The sequence below is a fragment of the Cygnus olor genome, chromosome 4 (assembly GCF_009769625.2).
Source record: "Cygnus olor isolate bCygOlo1 chromosome 4, bCygOlo1.pri.v2, whole genome shotgun sequence".
Lineage (NCBI taxonomy): Eukaryota > Metazoa > Chordata > Aves > Anseriformes > Anatidae > Cygnus > Cygnus olor.
The window spans coordinates 59,585,134-59,604,535 of NC_049172.1; the positions used below are offsets into that span (position 1 = coordinate 59,585,134).

Genomic DNA, 19,402 nt, shown 5'->3' on the forward strand with positions numbered 1-19,402 from the left:
ATGGAGGGGGAGAGAATCTACTGTGGAAAGAATGCTGTTTAAAGAAAGGGTGAAAACTGAAAGATTAGCTTACTGTTACTCTAGTTTTATCTCTTGTAAGTACATTTTTTAATTCTTTAAATCAAAGTTCTTCTGCTTTATGTCTGCTGCTATTATTTCCCTGGAATTTAAAGTGCCTGTTTTGTTCGGCAAGTGGCTGTTAGAAATCTCAGGCTATTAAAAGATGGTGCCAATGTTAACTATTATACGAAGGATTAAATCTTAACTAAGTAGTATTAAAAAATGACTGTATAAACCTTTAGGTTTTTGGTACTTCCAAGATTTTTCAGAGAAAAGAAGACCAATATGAAGGATTAATAGTTAAGGTTATGCAAAATCCACTTAATCAGCACAGCTAATTTTAGCTTAAACTAAAGCTGCTGGCAACTCTATGCATTTTGCTTTGGGGCTTTACTTTTGAAGGGAGGGATGAATGTATTTTTGAGGTAAATCTATCTTAACTGAGAGTCTACCTAATACTGTTTAATTGCTGAAAAGGTGATTTTAATAGCATTTGCATGTAGGAAAGGAAAGAGGTCTTCAGCTGTATATCTGTAAGATCCTAAAATAAACATTATATTTTTCACATTTTTATAATATACTGTTTGATTGTAGAATAGGTAAGTTTTATAAACAATACAGTCATCAACATGGGCATCATTTATGAAGACAGAATTGTTCTGATATTATATACCCTATTCAGAAAAGAGCCTAGGAAAATTGGAGCACACTCTGAAGATATGAATATAATAACTTGCCAGACTATCTGGGGTGCATATACTGAGGATGAGTGTGTTTCACTGACAAATGCTACCTAAGCAAGGCAGATGATGTACAGAGTACCAGCTCAACCACTCCAAGCATTTTAAGCCAAAAATATAAACTTGCTAAGACTTACAGATCTTTTATCCAGCTCCAAAATCACAAAGGATTATTCAATGTGAATGGTTATGATATGGTTATGCTCTTAGTCAAAATAACATGATATGACCGCTAAGTTTCCTGACCACTGAGAGTCAGACAAAATCTGGCTGCATCTCAGATTGGTAGGGTAAAATGTGGAGAAAGCAAGGAGATAGGTATTTGATGGGATTACAAAGGGCTTTTTCCTGTGGCAAAAGTGGGTAAGATTGTTGAAATAAGACTTGATTTACAATGAAGTTACTGCAATTGGAGCCCTGAGTGAAATCCAGCTGTGCTATTATTTATAGACCTAACGTAACTATGTTGAAATGTATGTCTAGATCCTAGTGCACTACTACTACAGTATAATTTATTTTGAAGTCTTTTTAGGCACCTTCACTTTTTTTTTTTTTTCCTGTGTCACGAATAAATTAATTGTAATTCATAAAGCTTCACCTCCCTATGCCTGCTCTCATGCCCTGAGAAGGTCATCCCAACTTTCCATCTCTCTTAGGGTTTTCACTACTATTATTTTTTCACTGAAATCTGTTCATCAGCTAGGAGCATAAGGGGTGATATACTGGACTGGAATCAGTGCATCCACCGTTGTGTGTGTATGGAAGTGCTTTAGAAGATACTTCAGACAAAGGACTGTGAACCCCCACTGAGCTAATGAACTTTCTCTCAGTCTAAACTAATGCTTGGAGAAGGCTTAGGCCCTGTGGACCAAAGCTGAAAATTGTATGTAATTAGGTCTCCTCACCCTGTGTAAAATTAGGTAAAGTCAATAACAGAACCAGAAGCCACTTCAAGGAAATTGGGAATCTGAACAGCAAGTCAGGAGTGATGCTCTTCCTTCTTGAAGTAAATCTATGCCGTAATGAAGGTTATGTTTAACTCTGTCCACTTACAGAGGTTAGAGTTTCAGCTAACTAGCTTAAGTGCTGTTAGTCGTGATACTGTACCAGCAATTGTGCTTAGCAATCTACTAAGGATTTGCATAAATACTTAGATGGCAAGCCTGCACTGATCTTGGTGTTGGCCATTTAGCCATAGACATAAAGCTATTCACAGCTCTGTTATGAGTTGCCTCTGCTATAGCTAGCATGTGCAAGAGCTAGTGTTCTGTTTTTTGGTTTGTTTTGAGTGCAGCATAGATGTTTTTAGAGTCTTGCATGTCTTGGATATATGTCCCACAAGAGGATCAAATCATGGCTGTTAGAAACACCCTCTTCCAGATTGCAAATGGAAATTGGAATGACTATACTCAATGAAACAGATAATGTGTATTGTAGTATTTCCCTTGGCTAAATGTTCAGTATTACAATTCTGCCTGTTTAGAATCTTCCTGTTCCTGACACCTGCTCTTAGTCAGATATGGCCTTCGATTTTTGGTTTAGGCCATTGTGTAATGGATCACTGTGCAATACTCTTCACCGCACCTCAGAAGAAACTGTACCTCTTTGATGGAAAAAAATGTTGGTGGAGATTTGTGAGAGGTGTCTTTGAAAATAAATTATGCTGATAGCTCACTTAAGAATCTTCAGATTCTGGCCTCTCTGTTTCTCACTAAACTGGCACTTAGAGAATAGTAATTATGAGCAATGAGAATTTGAGCCTGAAATTTCTTACACTGCTGTAATTGAAATCTCTTCACCTTCAGCATACCACAAAACCCCTATCTACTTTTTTTTTTTTTTTCTGGAAGCACTCAGAAAGAACATATCTATAACCACCTTAATATTTGTTACCTTGTTTTCTTGTTTTACATTCTTACATATGATTAAGTGCCAAATGCATTTCTATGGGGTTAAAACAATTAAAACAATTTAAAGCTCTTGGAGAACTATTTATCTGTGTGTGTTTGTATATACATAGTTACACTACAGCTTCTCATTTATAAAGGAAAAATGTACCCTTCCAAATCTTCTAGGAAACATTCCTTAAAACATATTTTGAGCTATAATCTCTGACCAGACCTCCCAAAGTAAGATGCTGTATGGTTCTTTTAAGTAAAAATATTGTTACTTATGAATAAATCTGTCTAGGTATGCTATAACAAATTATTTTAATTCTAGAATAGAAAGTCAAGTATTTAAATCCATTATAACTTATAAGGAAGAACAGTAAACTTAAGAGTACAGAGGTTTACACACTCTCTACCCTGTGTGAGCTGCTTCAAAACACCAGTGTGTAAAAGAAGATGGTAATTAGCTGGCATATAAGAATGGGGACATCTGATTGAGTACACCCTTCCCAGGAACTTTTGTAAAAAGTGCCTGACACATCGCATCATCAGAAGGAAGTACTGGTGCATGTGGACTTCCTAAGTGGAAGAGTACTGAAATATCTTGGTAGCCTCTGACTTGGAATTTGAAGTCTTATAATGTCTACTGCCAGGAGAGGTTAATTTAATAAATCTCATGTCTTCTATTTTGACACAGCAGCAGCATCTGTAGCCATAGGTGTCTCCAGTAATAACAATTGCACAGTCATTTGTATTTACTTTCTACTATACTCATTGAAAAAAAAAAATCCTCTCTGCAATCTCCCTTTGTTCTCAGCAAGTACTATTTTCCATCTAATTAATGTACATAGGTATTTGTAGGTTATTAAGCTTTGTTTTTATTCTTTTCTATGAAATGAATATGCCTATGAGTTATTGAGAAATTGAGTTATAAAGAAAAAAAAACTAAATCCATTCATTTTTATTATATGTTTTGGACTCTTAAATTTATCTTCAGGTAATATTGAAATTGTACTAGTATGTACATTGAGGTAGCATTCATCATGGAGGGGAACAGAGTTACCTTATTTTTTGCATCTTTACTTGCCATACTTTAAATGAAGAAACTTAATGAAATACTTCTCTATACCCTTAAATATAAGCATCCAATCTTGTAACCCCAATCTATTTAATGATATTTTATCCTTGCCCTTTTAAACATTAATTATTCAAGTCATGTGGTACTTTGCTGAAATTAAAAGGCACAGTGCTTATGAGTGCAAAGCCATTCCTGATGAAATCAGATGTGATTTTGCATTTTTTTTCAACTTTAATGCTATGTGGACTATGTGCAGAAATGGACTGGGTGCAGAAATGACTGTGACAGAAGTTTTACTGACTAGGATTTTATTTGTTGCCTATATCTTACTGGTTCTAATCAATATACCTTAAAATAAGCACTACTGCAGTCTGTATGGACAGACAAAATCAGCTGTTAACACAATGGTATTTGCTTTTTCTTGTGTAAAACACTTTTTTTATTGCATCTCCTTATTCTCCATGCTTTGGATTTCTTTCTTTTACACATGTTGTCTCCTTTCAACACTATATTTCTACTCTAATATCTAAAATACTTTTGTTATCTTCTATTGTTAGATCTGATTAGTGCACACTGTTCAGGTTTGTGCTACCCTTCTTACTTGGGAAGATTGTTTCATAAGAATCTCGAAAACTAATCTGATAATCCTTCTTTAAGATTTCTAAAAAAAAAAAGAGGTTCCTTTCCCTTAAAAGCTATGAAAAATCTTGACAATGTTGATGAAGCTGATGTACAGTTGCTACAATTGCTGTCTATAAAGCTTACCAAGAATTCTCAGATATCTTGGGCTCTCGCATCTCTGGCAAATGTTGTCTCCAGTCACATTTCAGTGATCAGCTTTTGGGACAAGAACAAGATTTTGTTTTATTTTCCAAAATATTCTCTTACGTGTCAAAATGCGTAGGTGGCTAACTACCAACAGTGTTCCTATTTGCTGTGGTAAAACAAATGAATAAACATAAGAATCTTTATTATGTTTCATAAAGAAAACAGAGCAAAAGTTCTCAGAGACTTGATGCTACTAGACATTTTTCTCACTCAGTCACAACAACAAGGCATAAACATTTCATGAATCATGCAATTTTTAGATGGACAGAAATATCAGTCAACAGAAGCAACGTCAATAAATAAATTTGAGATAATCCTGCAGTAATCAAAGCTCTATTTAGATATTCTCTGGAGTATTTAATATGTCTAAATAAAGAAACTCAGCTGTGTAGCAGAAAAACGATGCTGATGTAAGCTATTTGGTGCTGGCATGGAACCAAAATGGATGACATTTCTGCTGTTCTGCTCAGTTTCTTTATTTAGGTGTTTCTTACGCTAGATGCTGCTTTATGATAGTTTTCTTTCCCTTTTTTTTTTTCTTTAAAAAAAGCAAGCAAAACACCCTTCACGTCTAAATTGATCTATGTGGGATGTCTGATCATCTAAAATGTTTTTGATCTCTTCCTGGCTACCAGCTCAACTGTTCATTAAGATTCTCAGTGTTTGATTTATTTACCTGTGTAGTCAATTTATGGTGGTTTCACCTAATCCAACTTTATTTGGCTTCTTTCTAAGAATGCAATGAGCAACCATTATCAGTGTCTTACTAATATTAAGAAGTTCTGTGTCTACCACTTTTCCTTTATGCATTCGTTATTCCATCAAAGAAACCAATTAGTTTGTTCTCACTTGATTTGTGCTTTTTACAAATGTGTTACCAATTTATCACTGTATTTTCTTCAAGCTGTTTACATACTGATTGCTCTTGCTTTGCTAATTGTTTTAGTTATTTGTCAGGTATTGAAGTTAAATTTAGTGGCCTATAATTCTTCATCTTTCCTTATCCCTCACTTATTCTCTTCTTTAAAATTTTAATATAAATTTAACCCCAATCCTCCTTGGTCTCCAGAGGCAAAGAAGTAAGTGGAGACAGATTTTAAATTAAACAGTAAACACTAAGTAAGACTTGACTAATAAAACCTACTTTGAGCAATAAATGACTTCAGTGGGCAAAGAAGAAAGTTGTACACAAACTGGATGAGAGGAATGGATTCTGTCTTTGGCCTACAAGGCCATACCCTCTCTTGTTGCCCATACTTCTTGTTTTCCGTAAGTGTGCATATCTGCAGCAAGGTAAAATGTTGGCGCTGCTGTGTGCGTATTATTTTTGGATCATGAATCAACAAATTAAAGATCACTGCTCTAGCCAAGCTAGAGCTAGGGCTACAACATCAGTGTTACAGCACTACAGGAAGAAATAGCATGGCAAGAGCCAGAAATGATGTAATGTTTGGCTTTATATGAGAAAGAAAAATTAAGTCCTATCAAGACAAAGAAAATAGGTACTGTTTGAAAAGGGCAGAGTAATATAAAATATCTGGTTCTTAAGTAGCTGAGGACTGATTCACAAAGACATTTATTACTTAAATCTCATCAGCTCTCTGGATGTTGGCCTTAAACTCAATGTTCAGCTGCAAACAGCTAAACATTTTAAAGGACAGTAAATCTGTCTATTATTCCTTTAGTTAACACAATTTAACTCTCTTTAAACACTCCCTGTTTCCAAAGACTGGACAAGATTATGAGGCCTGTGCTCTTCAAGGCAGTTACTGTCATCAGCTCCCTCAATATTCAGCTTTCAAGGAAAAGAGCTCACAGGATAATCACGACATGAGAGGGAACTATGGAAGAGCCCTTACCAATGCTATTTTATTCCTGCAGCAAATATTGAGATCTATTAAGTTTCTATCAGATTTGAAGCTAGCCAGCAACAGGTAGTTGACACATTTGACATGCAGTGGGTGCAAAAACTACAACACAGCATTGCAAACTTATGGGAACACAGCCTGGCTGCAAGATGATTCAAAATAGGAACTAATGGACAAATGTAGCAGGTCTGCATAGGAAAGGAGAAAATACAGTTCAAAACTACATATTTCATATTTGGAAGTCTTGTAAAAATAACACACTTGGTTTTGAGTCATCACTGTGACCATGAAGAATGTCATACATCTATGAAGGATTCAATTTTTTTGCAGTGCTCAATTGACCTGTGGCTGAGACTCCAAGGAGAGTCTGCTAAGCATAGCTCTTACTCAGAGATGATCGCTTTAATATGTCTTGTAAAGCTGAGTGAATTCCAAGGAACAGAAGTGGTAGTACTGTTGTGACAATATTCAGAGCATAATGACTTGTATGAATTTTTAATCTGGAAAAGTATAGCAAAAGTCAACACAGGATTTAATTGTTCAACAGAGAAAAATTATAAATTAACATCTGCCATTTTTTAAGTACACCTCTTAAGTGTATTTGAGCTTGTTCTTTCTTGACATAAAGTTTGAACAATTCAGGTAACTTCACAGATGTAATTTCTCTCAGAGTGCTATTACACCATACCAAACAGCATTCTGGTTTAAAAGAAATCAATGCTATACATTTACATTAAGATACATGTTATCTGGGTTAAGCGTTCAATAATTAATACACCTAATGTTTCCTTACACTGAGATGTTTCTCATGTGTCTCATTACAGATTTAGTTCTGGAATCTGGAAAACGTAATGATGCATGATAGTGATGGATAATATATACAGGTTAATAATACAGATTCTTTAGGATTGTAGCACAGCAACTTGCAAGGGACTTAGATCAGGTTGTTTGGGACCTTATCTCGTTCTTTACAAATTCTTATCCAACACAGGAGTTGGTTCTGTTTAGAGCTGGAGTTCAACCAAATGACCTAAAGAGGTCCTTTCCAACCTAAATTACACCATGACTGTAATCTGAAAATTGCAGATTTCAAGCAGGAACTGTATTGGCAGGAAGAGCTGGAGCGCTGTTCTGTTGTGCTTGTGGTTTGCCTGTTAGATGTTGTTATAGCACCAATGCAACAGAACTCCCAGACATCAGAAGTTTTATTCAGAAATAAGGAGTCTTTCATGCAAAAATAACATGCACTATGGGAAGCAGCCTGCTGTGCTCTTTCTATTTAAAAATTTACATGCATCTTCATATTGCCACATACACAGATATATACAGGTATTCTACCTAGACAGGACAAAGAACTCAAAGTAGATCTACAAAACCAAAGACTGCTCAGTGGGCTCCTGAACACTGATTCTCAAAGGACAATGGCAGGAAAACAAAACACAGGCAGTGGAAATATAGAAGGAATGATGAGTGGGAACAAAGAAGTCATATGGCCTTGATGAGATTAGTATTGGAATATTGTATATAATTCTGGTGACTGTGTTTTTTTTTTAAGATATGTTGAGAAACTGTAGAGACTGAAGAAAAGATCCACAAAAGGGCTGGCAAGCCTTCTGTATGACAGAGACTGGCTTTAAAAAGACTGAGAGGTGATATAATCAGGGTATATGGATAAAATAATGAGGATTAGATACAGGGTGCTGAAAAATGCCTTTATAGTTATACAGTATTCTAAAAATATAAACATGAAGGCAGAAAAGTTCAAACTGGTATGTTTACTATAAAACTGAAGGTAAACAGTCATTGGGAATGCATTCTGAAGAGAAGCAATGGCTTCTCTAGCTCTGGATGTTCTCAGAAATATTTTGCTAGAGAGCTTGTATTGGATATAACTTACTGAGGTCAATACAGGCTTTTGATGTTTTTTTGTAGTATATGTTAGGCGGCATGACTCAACAGTTTTTTCTGGCATTTATTTCAGTGAATCTTGTCCCTTTCTCCAATGACACAACTTGGTTCACAGATCAAAACACTCTGATGCCAGTTATTGCTCATCGCTATGCAGTCTTTATCAAAAAAAAAAAAATCTGAAGTCTAAATCTAGCATTATGCTAGCTTCTCACATTTGTTATTCAGAAGACTGCAAGGGATACAGTTACTATTAAATCAATTCTGTGGTGATCCTGATTCATTTAGAGAAGAAATGTATTCTGTAAATTTTCAGTCTTACATATCGTCCTGAGAGATGGCCATTTTGTAAACTCACAATGTGCAAATCCCACAGCCGAATTTTTATTCAATGATTTTAATGAACTGCTGAATGTCAGTTCTTGCAGTCAAAAGGGTTTACCTTTCCTAAACAAATATGTGATATTTTATTATCTTCAGGTAATGCTAATGACACTGAAAGGAAATGGGAGAGAATCTTTAATATTGCTATTAGCAGAGAAGCTTGGCAGAACGTGATTCACAGATATTCAGAGCACCTAGTAACTATGTTCTAAATGAAACAAATTTACTCAGTCTTTAAGACTAATTTTAATGAAAAAATATGAAACAAAGATCAGATCTGCTGGGAAAATAAGTAACCTTTTAAATTAATGTTCCCTGAGCCACAATTGATTTAGATTTAATAGGACAGTTAATGTATGTTATTTGAATACTGATTATTAAACATTCACAAAGGATTAAAAGTTATGTAATAGATTCATAACTGTGAAATTGATATGGACCTACTGCATAGCCATAATACTCTGCAAATATGTTTGAGTATGTAGTTGCTATTTATTTAATATATATTAACTGTTTTATGAAGTCTAAATTAAATACTTAAATCTTAATTGAAAATGTTTCCGGGAAATACAAAACAGAACATGGGATATGTTTAATGTGCTGTGTTTATCTAGATAAAATCCCGTTGCTTCAAAAACAACCAAAAAGTGAGTAGTCTGTGCAGCCTGCTTGAGTAAAGGTTTTCAATGGATAGTTTCACTGTTGAAATGCCTATGGAAGTGAGTGGATGTCAGGATGATGAAGTGTCCAAAATGCAGGATCCAGAAGTTTTGCTGATGTTGACATCAAAATCCTTTGTTTTCCCAATCTCCTTCCTCCTCGAGAAGCAAACCTATAATGATGTATTAATTGCTGTTTATTATGCTTCCTATTGCTTCATTTTTTATGGCTTGTGGTTGCTTAACAGAAGTAAAAGTAATCCTATGGATAAAATGTATTGGGATAAAAGATCACTGCAAGTCTTACTGCAGATTTCTTGGATATTTTTATTGTAATTGAAGGTGGCACAAAGATCACTTCTCTAATGACAAGAGAGCTAGCTCTGTGACCAGACGAGCATGCTATACCTACTGCTGTGGCTCCACCTGCTGAAAGGTATTGGTTTGAGTTCAGAAGGAGTACCATGGTAAAACACATTGCTTCTCCTATCCACTTACTGTTTTTTAGCATCTCTGCATGGTACTGTGTCTACTTAGCATATAGGGTGTAGATGTATCTTGGTTACTTGACAACAAGAACACAGCCTCTGTCTCAAATGCAACTTGTACCTCTTGCCTCCAACAGGCCTGTAACTCCTGCTCCATCAGCTGGATCTGGATGTAGGTACACCTCTGAGCCCCGATGTGTGGCTGGGCTGGCACAGTCCTGTAGGACATTGTCTGAGCTACAGTCCCATGTCAGTATGGTACTCTGAAATCACTTGCCTCTGGCCAGCGTAGCCTTTTTATTTCAACTACCATATTAGCCTTTCTCATTTTTTTTCTTCAGAGTTTTCTGCCTCAATTTGAGGCACTTTGCAGGGGAAGAAAAAGAGAATCTCTTGCTTCAGGCACCATTACACAGCCAATAAAGTTGGGACTTTTCTAGAGTTAATGTTCTGTAAAATCTAAGGTGATAAGATTTGGGAACGCAGGAAATTCTTCAAAGTATTCATGTTAAGGAAGTTTAACTTCTGAACCATTTGAATGCTTAAGCATCAGACAGCTTTTCTTTCATATGCATTGTTCACACAACAGTGCAAATCCCGATCTATCTGGCTAGACATAATCACTACCATCTTGGAATACCATTTCCTTCTTTTCAGCCATAAGCACTGATGTGTTAGTAACGAAGTAGTTCAGCTTGTATTTTCCCTGCTAATTCTACTCCCTTCCCTAAATCTGTGTCTTTGGATCCTACTTACATTATAACATCTTTTAGAGTATTTAATGACATATGACAAGGAATAGAAGGAAAACTACTTTATTTCCATTTTCATTAGTAGCTTATTGCTTGGAAGTCTATTAATGCTGAGTAATGTGCCTAACAGATGCCAATCTTTCCAGAAGGGGTTAAAATGACAGTTACACATTTTAGCAACATTTTCAATGCAAGGTCTTACAAGAACTGCATATCCTCGCACATGCAGATATATATTTCTATAACTTTTTTATTTTTATTTCATTGAAAATTCACATTGGATATATAAAAAGCCAAGAGGTTTCAAAGTCACATGAAACATTTATTTGGAGGCCAAATACTAAAAAAGTGGTAATTGGATAGCATGTCAGAAAGAAACCTGGCACAATATATTTTACACATTTCTTTGCAGTGTACATTGCTTTCAAAAATTTAGCAGTGAGACTGTATTTCATAGCCAGTCTTCCACCTACAATTATAGACAGCAGAGGAGGAATGAGATCCCTGCATGAGTCTGCTGAATCCACACGGTACTTTTTTTTCCCTTTGCTCAAGGCAAAGAAAAATCAAGCATGAAGATCTTCAGGGCTGACTGTTCTTTCTGCAGAAGTGCATCTGGTGATATTTCAGGTTTTAACATACAAAATATCACTGTCTAATTCTGGCTTAATTTGGGATTTACTGAAAACCAAAACCAGAGACTTCTAAATAAACAACTTAGAGAGCAGTCTCCTTTTAAGCATTTCCAAAAAGTTTTCCATAAGAAGTTCACAAACTAAGCCAACTAATGTTTGGGGTTCTGCCAAAGCATTCTTGAAATACTCACGTCTACTTAAAGGAACAACCAGGTAAAGGGAAGTAGTGTTTCTCCTCAGTTTTCCCAACTGAGTCTAAAACCTATAATTTCACCAGTTATATATACTACTGACACTGAAGATCCTGACCCTTGAACACAGCAGTACCCAAGTTTGTTGTGTCCAACATGACGAACGTCAGCTACGCATCTGGGAATGCCTGTGTTTGTCACAAGCCAACAGCAGAGCTCGGACAAAGTAAGTGAACTGACAGAGGCAGAGATGTAATACTACAACCTACAGTTGCGCAAGATGTGCTTGTATAAAGGTGACTCTGTGCCTGCTTGGATTTAGTGGTTAATAGCAAGCCAGTGTGTGTGCCAGCAGTTATCATCACCTCTGTCTACTTGGAATAGCAAATAACCACAGTATTGCAGACATAGCTAAGAGCAACCAAATGCTTCCTCTTCCTTGGTGATTGCTGTAGCAAACAAAACATATGTCCCAATCCATTAAGGAAAGAGATGAAATGTGGTAGGTAGAAGACTCCATGGCAGTGAGAAGTAGGGGCAGCATGATGGTCCCTTGTGAGGAAAATTAGGGAACAATCATTTTGATGAAGGTGATGATAGCTCAAGAAAAATGTGCAGGGATGTGAAATCTGAACTGATAAAAGCAGTGGACAGGAGTAAGCAAAGTAAAGAATCAGAATGAAAGACAGACAAAAAATCACTTAAGAGCTCCTATTTATCTCTCTACCCTGAGGACACATGAAGGATTTGAAGTGCTGCCAAAACTATCTTTGTTTATACATAAATGCTGATAAGAATTTCCTTCACCCTCCCCTATTTCCCACCCCCTTCCTCCTAATTTCTTGGATACAAAAATTTTGTAATGAGTAAACTAGAATGAACAGAGAAAAAATTAATTTTCAAAACTGAATGTGTTAGTGGTAAATTTTATGAAGGGAAGGAAAACAGCGAAAAAAGGGCAAAGGATACTTGTTTGCAATCTGGAAGCAAAACACATTTTAAAAAGTTCAAGTCTCACCTCAAGTAAAGCATTACCAACACCACCAAGATTTCCAACACTGACAGAGGATTACAGAATTGAGGGAAAGAAAGGTTAGGTTTTTTTTGTTTGTTTGTTTTAATTCATTGTTTAAGAAAAAGAAGCATAGATTGCAGAAAGAGAGAATATTTTTGAGTAGTCGCTATTCCTACTATGTCCTGTAAATTTTGGGTACAGTTTTCCATCTTTTTTGCAGCCATATCACCTGCTATAAGATATTGCCTCCCCCTACAAATCTTGCCTTTCTTTAAGTTATATATTCTGGCTTACTTTACTGCTAAGACAGGAGGTTGCGCTCCCTTTGATAGTGTTCTTGCCTTGTTCCAACACTGGTAATCTTTTAGTCCTTCCCTGAGCTGATTCAACTCCATAACCTGTCAGAAAACAGAAAACAAAGGAGAAAGAAAAAAAAGAGGGTAGGTTAATTGTTGAGTTGAATGGGTTTATTGTACAATCAGATTACTACCACAGGTAGACCAAGAGACAGGGTATATAACCTAAAAGGTAAAATGGTTGTGGGAAATCTAGGAGGAACAGGACTTTCTGGTTTTTGAAGCAGCTGCAGAACATAATTTCATCTTCATATCCTTAGACCACCACAACTACAATACAGGTAGTGATCTAATGAACATGAAAAAAAAAATTACATTTCAAAAGAAAAAAAAAAAAAGCTGAAATATGTTAAGTGATTCCCGTGAGACATGTTTTGGATGAAAAGCTTTTTTGAGTCAATGTAAAAAAATACTTTTTCAAATCTTTAGCAGAAAATGGAAGTTGCAGTATTTGCACAATGGAGGAAAGATGACGGTAAAAGCACAAGCCTTCAAGAACAGTCTTTTGCTTAAAGCTTTAAAGCCTTTTAAAAAAAGGTGAGGAACAATATGCTTTGGAATTAGATTCACTGCAGAAGCAGAGTAACTAAGAGAAGACAACAAAATAAAAATCAACAAATCACTTCGAGGTTTCAATAGTACCAGTTTAAACAGAGGCATCACTTAAAATGGTAGGAGCTTTGCAGCTGGGAAACATAGTTAGAGACCTTAGCAGGGGTGAGCTCAGAGAAGTGGTGAGAACAGAGCAGATTGTTGAGAAACACCAAGGTCAAGAAACACATGTGAATCTATAAAATAAAAGGAATGAAAGTGGACGGGACATTAATATGAAAAATAGTGGTGAGAATTTGTCTCTTCAGGATTATGGGAAAATCAAGAGTTAAAATGGTCTATGACTGCAGTCACCAGAAGAAATAGTTCCTCGTCACCACTTCTGTCATCACCTTTATGTTATGAGACAATGTAGATCACCTCCCTGATGCAACTGGAGACTAACGTGGTCTAAACAATGAATTACCACAAATGCAAGGCAAGGGAGAAGAACTAGTAGCTGCAGAAAAAAATGGGAATGTTCTCTTCAGTAGCACTGAAGTGCAATCTTGATTAGCAACGCTGAAACTGAGGTGATGCTAAACCAAAACTCTGGTGGTGCCAACGGTTTGAAGTGACATACTCTGCCAGAAGCAGCAGCTCCATTACTCCATGTTGACCTTCGCATGTTATGCTTCAGCCAGCACTTACCTTTATGTAGCTGTGCAGTGAACCATACCATAGAACTGACATAGGTGAAGGTAGAAGTAGAAAACGTGAAGAGCTGCTTAACTCCAGACTAATTCTGAGCAGAAAAGTTATCTTGGGCCATGTTTTGATAGAGTAAATCCAGATATAAAGCTCCTGGTGGCAGATCAAAAATAATGGGGCTCCATGATGCAAAGCACTGATTCAACAGAAATTCACTTTCCAGTTTGAATTTGTTTAAAACAAAGACCCAAACTGAAGAATTGACTTTATACTGCTGAGCTATATGCTGATCAGATATATATTTTCTTATGGTTGCCCCAATAGCATCGTAAGAGCACAGACATTGTCATTTTGTATTTCGTGTCCTGACCTAATTTGGTTCAAGTATAATTGTGACTTCGCATCTCATCCAGATCAGGCTGGTCCTGCTGAGTGACTCAGTGACTAATATTAAAGTTCAAGGAACTATGGTCTCTTTGTACTCTGGTCAGCAATTTCATTAAGTGAGACAGGCTCCATTTTGATTTGTAAGAGGCCATAAAACAGAGGAGAGAAAGCATGATGGTAGGTAAAGAGTATCCACAACACGCCCAAGTAATTTTGATGCTGTTACTGAAACCTTGTTCCACCTGCCACAATCCACAACTCCAGTTGTCCGCCTATATCTTTTATTAGGTTGCATCTAAAACTGGGCTGCAACCTGAGGTGTTCCAGATCATTTCAAGGCAACAGTATGTTAAAGATTTTCTTATCCTCATTGTGGCAGCTGTCAGTGCCAATACCTAGCATTGCATTTCTCTGTAACAATGGGTATTTTGAAGGGTGTTACTTGCCAGCACTCTTCCGCAAGGACGTGGCTTTGTGAGTTCTTAGTTAGGGACCAACAACTTCCCATTGGTTCTGGAAAGTTTTCCTTAAACTTTTAAAGTAGGTGCTGCCAGTTCTTGTAATTTGGTTGCAAGTTAGATGACAGTTATTTTATTAATCTCACACATACTGGAGGCAAAGAACGCACTGAGAACTTCTACTGTCATTGGCACAAAGGCATTTGGGCCTGGCCAGCCTGGCTGCTTAGAAAAGTGCAAAAATGACCCGACAACACCCAGAAAAGCAGTCTCGAGAGTATAACGAAAAGACTCATTGTACGTATGCTGTTTTTGTTTGTTTAACCTGTGAGATTGATTATATTGAAATGACTTTTTCCATCTTTTGGCTCCTCGGCTGTGAAGTGGGAGTAACAGTTGCTTGTTTTTACAGGGATGACCTGAGGAGGACAGATGAATTAATAGGGCAAGACATCATGACAACAAAGGCCATTTAGCACCTAGGCACAGGATGACCTTTTTTCCATGAGGCACGAGTGGAAACAGCCCCTTGTGGACAAACGAGGATCCAGAGCAGGCGACGAGAGATGAGGCACACATGCATAGCAACGAGGGGAACGGCGCCCACAAAGCACCGCCATCCCCCACAGCGCTGGGAAGAGTGCACTCCCCCAGACAGGGCGCTCGCAAGAGGAAGGCACCGACGGCAGGCAGTGCCCCACAGCGGCAGAAGGGCGGCCGGGGGTTCCCCGGAGGAGGCGCTCACACGCCGGTGAGGCACCACGGCTCTCCCCCCGACAGCAGCACCTCCCCACCCCGTCCCCTCAGCCGGCGAGGCGCAGGCGCGCTGGAGGCCGCCCAGGCGGCGGCGCTTGCGCGGTCAGGCCGAGGCCCGGCGGGGGGCGCCGGCCGCGGGGTTCCGACACCGGCGGAAGGCGGCGCTGCTGCCGCTGCCGCCGCTCGGAGCCCGCCCGGCCCCGACACAAAGACGAGGGCGGATGCGGCAGCGGTGGCGGCTCCTGCCCGCCCGCAGCCCCCTCCCGACGCCACATGGCGGCAGCGCCCCCGCGGAGCTAGGCCACGGCGAGCCGCGGCGCCCAGCTCGCTGCTCTCCCCCCCGGCTCCTGCGGGAGGAGCGGGGCCCTGAGCGCCCCGCGCGGCCCCGCCATGCTGCCCCCGGGCCGCCGCGCACCCTGCCGCCCGCCTCGGCCCCACCGCCACCGCCGGCCGGCCCGGCTGCTGGGCGCGCTGCTGCTGTTGCTGCTCCCGGCGGTGCTGGGGGGCGGTGGCGGCACCGCGCTGCCCCCGGGCTGTAAGTACGACGGGCGACCCAAGAGCGCCGGGAAGGCGGCCGTGGCGGCGGGCGGCGGCCCCGTGGAGGTGAAGGTGGTGTGCAGCAACCTGCAGCTCGCCCGGGTGCTGCCTCCCGAGGCGCTGCCCAACCGCACGGTCACGCTGTGAGTACGGGCGGTGGCGGGGGGGGGGACCGACGAGGCGGGGGGAAAGGGTCCGTGCTGGGGCTGCCTGGGAACTCCGGCATCGCTTTATCACGCGAAGAGTCGCCTTTAAACTTCTAAAGAGCTCTGTGGTGTATTTCTTTCTTAATTTTGAACTTTCTCTCAGGGGAAAGCCAGCGTCGGAGTACCGTAGTTGTGTCCACCGAGCGTGAGTAGGGAGCGTGAGCCGCGCGGTGCGTGGCAGGCAGGGAGCTTGGCGGTAACTAATATTGTCACACAGCCAAAGGGACTTAGTTTGTTTCTTAGGAAAACGTCAGTTTACTTTCAGGTAACAGTAGGCGTGTTGTTTTTACCTGGACTTAATCCTGGCTCGTCCGTTTGAATAACAAGTTCAAACTGGGTGTGCAGCTTACTCCAGAGTAAGAAGTGTATTGCTGCTCATCTAAAGAGCATGCACATGCAAACGAAGGATATGCAAGTTGTTTTTTTCTTCTCTTTGAGACGTTCACCAGGCTCTATAGCAAAGAAGATACGCAGCAACACTGAATCTCATCAGTGGATGGCCCAAAAAGTGCAACCTGTGTTCATTTTTTTAGGGAGCCTCTGCAATTATGGGGAGGTTCCAGTGCAACAAAGTAGCATGCAAGGAAGTTTATGAAAAGAAACGCTATTATGAGGTCTAGCTTAAGATACCTATGCCAGTCCCGTGGATGTGGACCTATGAGAAAGGGGAAAAACAAAAACGGGAGATGATCAAGGCCGAAGTAGTTATGCTCAGCTTGTCAGTATGTGAGGGCTCAGAGAATATTTCTAAATGACCTGTGAGAAGCGACCAGAAATATTGATGTGTGAAGTTTCTGAAGTAGACAAGAAAGCAAAAGGTGAAAGGTGACAGCTGTTTGATCAACAAATTAATTTTAGCCTTTGTTAGCTGTAAGAGATTTGCAGCTGATTAGCTGTTAAGCATATAGTATTCACAAAAAAAAAAGGAAAAGATAAAAGTATTTCTTAGTCTGGGTGATATGCAGAAGTTGGCAGTGGGGATCTTTTGATTCAAAAAGTTTGGAATCACAGCTGTGATTGCTGTGAAAGACAAGCAGATATCAAATACAGCAGCCTTGTTGTGAATGGACCTTTGTTCATAATTGTAGTCACAGAAGAATTTGGAAGAATGGTTCATCTTTCATCTTGATTCTTCATACTCCTTTGTTATCTAGAGTGTATCTAGAGCATATCTACATACAGTAATTAGTTGCTTTCACTTTTAACTGGCCTTTGAAGATTATGATAACTTCTGAAACATTTTTTCACTTAAATACTCTTAAACTTTTAATAGACTTAGCAAGAACATGTTTTTCCATTGTTTACTCTAGTAAGTATCATAACTACATTGATACAATCAATGTGAACACATACTTTGAAATTTTACTTAAATATAAGGCAAAGATTATTAAACCAATACTCTTTTCTAAGAGACTGGACACAGTAAGTGTTGTGGTTTGGGATCATTCAAGTTTGTTCACTTCTGAGGCGTGACTTTCCATATCGTTTTTCCTGAATCAGTGTTAACCTGGTTAGAAGATTCTGGTGATTTATGAAGTGGGTTGCCATGTGCCATTATGTGCCATTTCAATACCATGTTGATTAGTAATGGCTGGGTTAATTGTTACCTAATTGTCTGCCAAAATTTCTTGCTTTTTTTTTTTTTTCCCCTCCAAGCTGATACTTAGAACTGCAATACTTGGTGGGAAAGGTTGTCTGATTAGAGTCAAACTGCCCTAATTTATCTTGAATCTTGATTCTTGTGGGATCCTTCTATTAAGATAAATACTAGTTCTGTTATAGCTTTTTGGATTAGTGGATTGCTGTAGAGATAAGTAGCCGAAAATAGGTTACTGTTGTGTAGATCAGCTGTGTTTTAATTGTTAATTTTCTTTTATGTTGACTCTTAATTTGCAGAAAGCAATCTTACATATAAAAACTTTTATAAAGTTTTATAATTTATTACACTTCTGTTAGTGAGCTAGGAGGGGCTCAAATTTAGTGATTATATTCTTCTTGGAGATCCTGTTTCCATCTTCATCACCGGTCAAACTCTTAGACATTCAGTGGGTGAGCTGCTGTGCATTTAGCATGCATATTTCAGTATTTTTCCTCCAATTAAACACTTATGAGGATAAAACTCCTTACAAAGTAAGGAAAGAAGAAAAATAGTGGAAATGACGATAAATGAGTAGCATCTGAGGATGTTGGCCAGGCTTTTGTAGGTGGCAGTTAACACTGGTATTGGTAAGTTTGGCAAGGTCACTTAAATTATGAAGTGCTTGACATTTGTTTGCCACAAAAGCTTTCATTGCTTGTAATTTAGGTCTGTACTAGTTACGGTTGGTTAGAATATTTAGTTACCATTCAGGAAGAAATAACTTGATTTCAATTAATAAAGGACAAAGTAAATTTGCTTTATGGTTGAAGAAGGAAAGCAACTGCTGAAGGAAGAACATTAAAGTATGGAGAGTTGTGTACAGGAGAATAAGTAGTGTTTAGGATTTAAAGCTGTACTGTAAACTGAGATTCCTTTAGAATCTAATTAGAATTAGCTAGTGCTTTATGAAGCAGTAACTCAAATTCACTATGGAATTTGACCTCTAGTTATGGTTATAGTTAGTCCCTAAGGAAGGGACTGACTATTTTGTAGCCTTATATAATAAAAATGATTGGGATGCAAATGAAGGGTGGTGTACCTACACTAACATCCAGAGATGGCTTTGACCTTTGTAGTTTAACCGGCCAGATGAGATGCTTTTGGTGTGAAGATAACATAACTGGGTGAATGTAGCTATGTGCTTTTGTCTACTGTGTTTCGCTAGATACTGAAGTCAGTGCCATGATTCACATTTAAGTAAGGAGCATGCTATATTCACGTATACTCATGAGATAAGATAACTATTGCTGTTCTTTCTTTGATGCAAGCTCAAATGATGATCTCATAGCTTGTTCTGTGAAAGAGAACGTGTAATCCCGCTGAAGA

General features: G+C 38.7%; 1 protein-coding gene and 1 long non-coding RNA gene across 3 annotated transcripts in view; one reads left to right on the forward strand and one right to left on the reverse strand.

The window, feature by feature from the left end:
* Positions 1–10,819: 10,819 nt before the first annotated feature.
* Positions 10,820–16,195, reverse strand: LOC121069503. Of its 2 annotated transcripts, XR_005819463.1 has the most exons (4): positions 16,110–16,195; positions 15,264–15,357; positions 12,790–12,893; positions 10,820–12,032 (listed from the first exon to the last, which is right to left on the reverse strand). It is a non-coding gene; the product is annotated as an uncharacterized LOC121069503 (long non-coding RNA). The 2 variants fall into 2 exon arrangements; XR_005819462.1 differs by lacking the exon at positions 16,110–16,195 and having other exon boundaries at positions 15,264–15,745.
* ADGRA3 (adhesion G protein-coupled receptor A3) overlaps positions 15,841–19,402 on the forward strand; it is a 53,233-nt gene continuing 49,671 nt past the window's right edge. The window contains exon 1 of the mRNA XM_040555776.1: positions 15,841–16,374. Within this exon, the coding sequence (XP_040411710.1) occupies positions 16,085–16,374 (290 nt within the window). The 5' untranslated portion in view covers positions 15,841–16,084. The remainder of the gene's footprint in view (positions 16,375–19,402) is intronic.